Raw genomic sequence first — 3,306 nt, forward strand, 5'->3', positions numbered from 1 at the left:
CTAGCGGTAAGGAACAATAGACCCTTATTGAGGAGCAACGAGAGGAACCAGAGAAACCTTATGCTACATGGATTAATTTGTTCAAACATAACCGATCTGCTGCAAATGGCCTACGCCTAGATTATATCCCTCCTAAAATCATTGAGGGTGAGCCACTTGTACAACTACAGAAGGAAGATGTGGAGCCTGAAATTGAGAAATGGCGGTGTGCATTGTTAGCTTATTTTTTGGGGGGAAACCCCTGGGTATAATGCGATGAGCAGTTTTGTAGCAGCAAATTGGAATGGGGTTGCTGATCCAGAGTTGTTCTACCATGATGAAGGCTATTATGTGATTAAGTTCCAATGTATTACTGATTTGCAAGAGGTATACTACTCGGGGCCTTACTCAATTAACAACAAGCCTATTATTCTTAAGCTATGGACACCAAAGTTTGATTTAGTGCAGATTTTCCATTGGAGACACCGCTTTGGGTCACGTTTCCAAAATTACCTATGCAATATTGGCATGGAGAATCGTTGAGTAGAATTGCTAGTCACATTGGGACCCCAATCGTTGCGGATGAATGCACTTCGAAGAAAACTAGGATCTCATATGCTAGAATGCTTATTGAGGTTAATGTGACCAAACCTTTGCCGGAGGTGATCAGTATTATGGATCCTGATGGGTCAAAACTCATCCAAGAAGTTGAATACGATTGGAAACCTGAGTTCTGCCCTGCATGCTTGGTAGCTGGGCATAAATCTCCTCCTCAAATGGCTCCTCCTAGAACTGAAGTGCAGCAATTACAGAAGGTGAGAAGGAATCGTGGACCAAGAAAGGTAACTCAGGAATGGCAATACAAAGGACCTGTAGTGGCACCAGTGATGGAAATAGGACAAACTTCTTCAGGTGGTCAATAGGATCCAGCAACTACTCAGCAACCTACTTATACAATTCAACAGCAGGCCCAAAAACAGTCAAATGGTGAAGTGATAGATGGAGGACAAACAACAGCACCCTCAAATTCACTTAACTTTGCAAAATTTCCTGTGTTGGGTAAGACTCCTGTTACTACTAAGAATGCAGCCGAGAAACAAACAAGTGGAAATGTGGATCCTCATACACTTCCCTCTGACAGAGGAGGGGGCACCATCGACTCTATATGAAGTGGTTATGTTGGAACATTAGGGGAGTGAATAAAAGGTATAAATAGAAAGAATTGAGACAGTACATAAGTAGTAATCGTATTTGAATTAGTAGGGTTAGTTGAAACTAGAGTGAAAGCTCACAAAAATAATGGAGTTTTGAATAATATAGTCCCTGGTTGGCAGTGCTTGAATAATTACCAGCATGCAGCAAATGGTAGGGCATGGTTCATCTGGGACGCCCAATGGTATGATGTAACACTGGTGGAAATGGAGGCTCAATTCCTGCATTGTATGGTGAAGGGGAAAACTGATGGGTTTGAAGCCGTAGTTACTGTTGTTTATGGATTTAATGGGTTAGATCAAAGGAAAGCACTATGGCTTGGCCTGCAAAGAATTGGCCTGACTGTGAGTAAGCCTTGGTTAGTATGGGGTGATTTTAATGCTGCACTGTCTCCAATTGATAGGCTAATGGGGAATCCTGTCATTCAGAATGAAATGCAGGACTTTTCTGATTGTATCCACAACCTATCACTTAATGAACTATCCTGGAAAGGGGAATTCTATACTTGGACTAACAAACAGTCGGGGAAAGATAAGATATAGAGTAGATTGGATAGAGCGTTTGGCAATGGTGACTGGATGATGGCTTGGGGTCATGTGCAAATTGAGTATGATTTGCCATTGATCTCTGATCACTCTCCTATGGTATTAAAATTATATGCAGCACCTCAGCCTGCAAGACTCCCATTCAGATTCTTTAATGTGCTAGCTGAACATGCTGATTTCATTCCAATTGTCACTGAAGCTTGGGAACAACAGAGGGCCCAATGGAATATGAAAAATGTTTAGCTGAAATTGAAGGGAATCAAATCAATAATTAAGGCACTAAACACTAGAGAGTTTAAAAATGTGAAGCAATAAATAGATCAGGGCAGGGCAGAACTCAAGATTACTCAAGTACATTTACATACCCAGTATAGTGATACTTTGCTGGAAACAGAAAAACGACTACTCCAAACACTTGAAAAATGGTTGCTGGTGGAAGAGAGTATAATGAAGCAAAAGTCAAGAACAAAATGGATTAAAATTGGAGACTCTAACACAGAATATTTCTCTGCAGTTTTGAAAGAAAGAACACAAAAGAAGCAGGTATGTGAGCTTATGTCACTTGATGGGCACAAGATTACTACTCCAGCCGACATACAAAAGGAAATCATTGACTTTTATAAGGGGTTAATGGGAAGTGCAGCAACATCTCTTCCTGCTATGGATAGAACAATTATGCAATACTCACACAATCTCAGAAACTAGTTCTATGTGCAACTGTAACTGATCTAGAAATTATGGAGGGCCTACAAGCAATTGATGATGATAAGGCCCCGGGAATTGATGAATTTAATGCTTGCTTTTTTAAGAAGGCATGGCCTGTGATACACAAAGATGTTATTGCAGCAGTGAAAGAATTTTTCAGTACAAGTGGGATGTATAAGGCCATTAATTGTACCACCCTTTCATTGGCACCTAAGGTGGCCAATCGTGTGACAGTGAAAGACTATAGACCAATTGCATGCTGCACCGTGTTATATACATTGATTTCCAAAGTTCTAGCTGCTAGACTACAGAAAGTTATTGCCTCCATCATATGTGAAGCACAATCAGGATTTGTCCCTGGGAGGAGAATATCGAATAACATCATACTTGCATATGAATTGGTGAAAGCATACAATAGGAAACATGTTTATGATAGATGCATGTTTAAGATTGACCTCCAGAAAGCTTATGACTCGGTTGAATGGGTGTACTTAGAACAAGTCTTAGAAGGACTTGGGTTTTCTCTCAAATTCAGTGGATGGTTGATGCAATGTGTAAAGACAGTTAACTACACTATTTTTGTCAATGGGGAGTCCACAGAGCCTTTTAATGTAGCTAAGGGACTTAGACAAGGAGATCCCCTCTTGCCCTTCTTATTTGCTATAGTGATGGAGTATCTAAGTAGAAGCCTGAATAGTTTGAAGGAAGACAAGACTTTTAAATTTCACCTGAGATGCTCAAAACTGGGAATCACTCATCACTATAGGTTGATGACATATTTGGTACAAAATTAAATATTGTAGAAAGTAACAAATTATTTTTGTCTACTAATTTTGATATGAATGATCTAGGTGAAGTAAATATG

At 39.9% G+C, this 3,306-nt stretch overlaps 1 protein-coding gene across 1 annotated transcript; it reads left to right on the top strand.

The window, feature by feature from the left end:
* The first annotated feature begins 255 nt into the window (after nucleotides 1-255).
* On the top strand, nucleotides 256-1,733 carry LOC132637341 (uncharacterized). The gene is made up of 4 exons (XM_060354445.1): nucleotides 256-346; nucleotides 448-821; nucleotides 903-1,091; nucleotides 1,314-1,733. Exons 1-4 carry the CDS (start codon nucleotides 256-258, stop codon nucleotides 1,731-1,733), a joined length of 1,074 nt encoding a protein of 357 aa, XP_060210428.1.
* Nucleotides 1,734-3,306: the final 1,573 nt, after the last annotated feature.

Source organism: Lycium barbarum, chromosome 4 (genome assembly GCF_019175385.1).
Source record: "Lycium barbarum isolate Lr01 chromosome 4, ASM1917538v2, whole genome shotgun sequence".
Lineage (NCBI taxonomy): Eukaryota > Viridiplantae > Streptophyta > Magnoliopsida > Solanales > Solanaceae > Lycium > Lycium barbarum.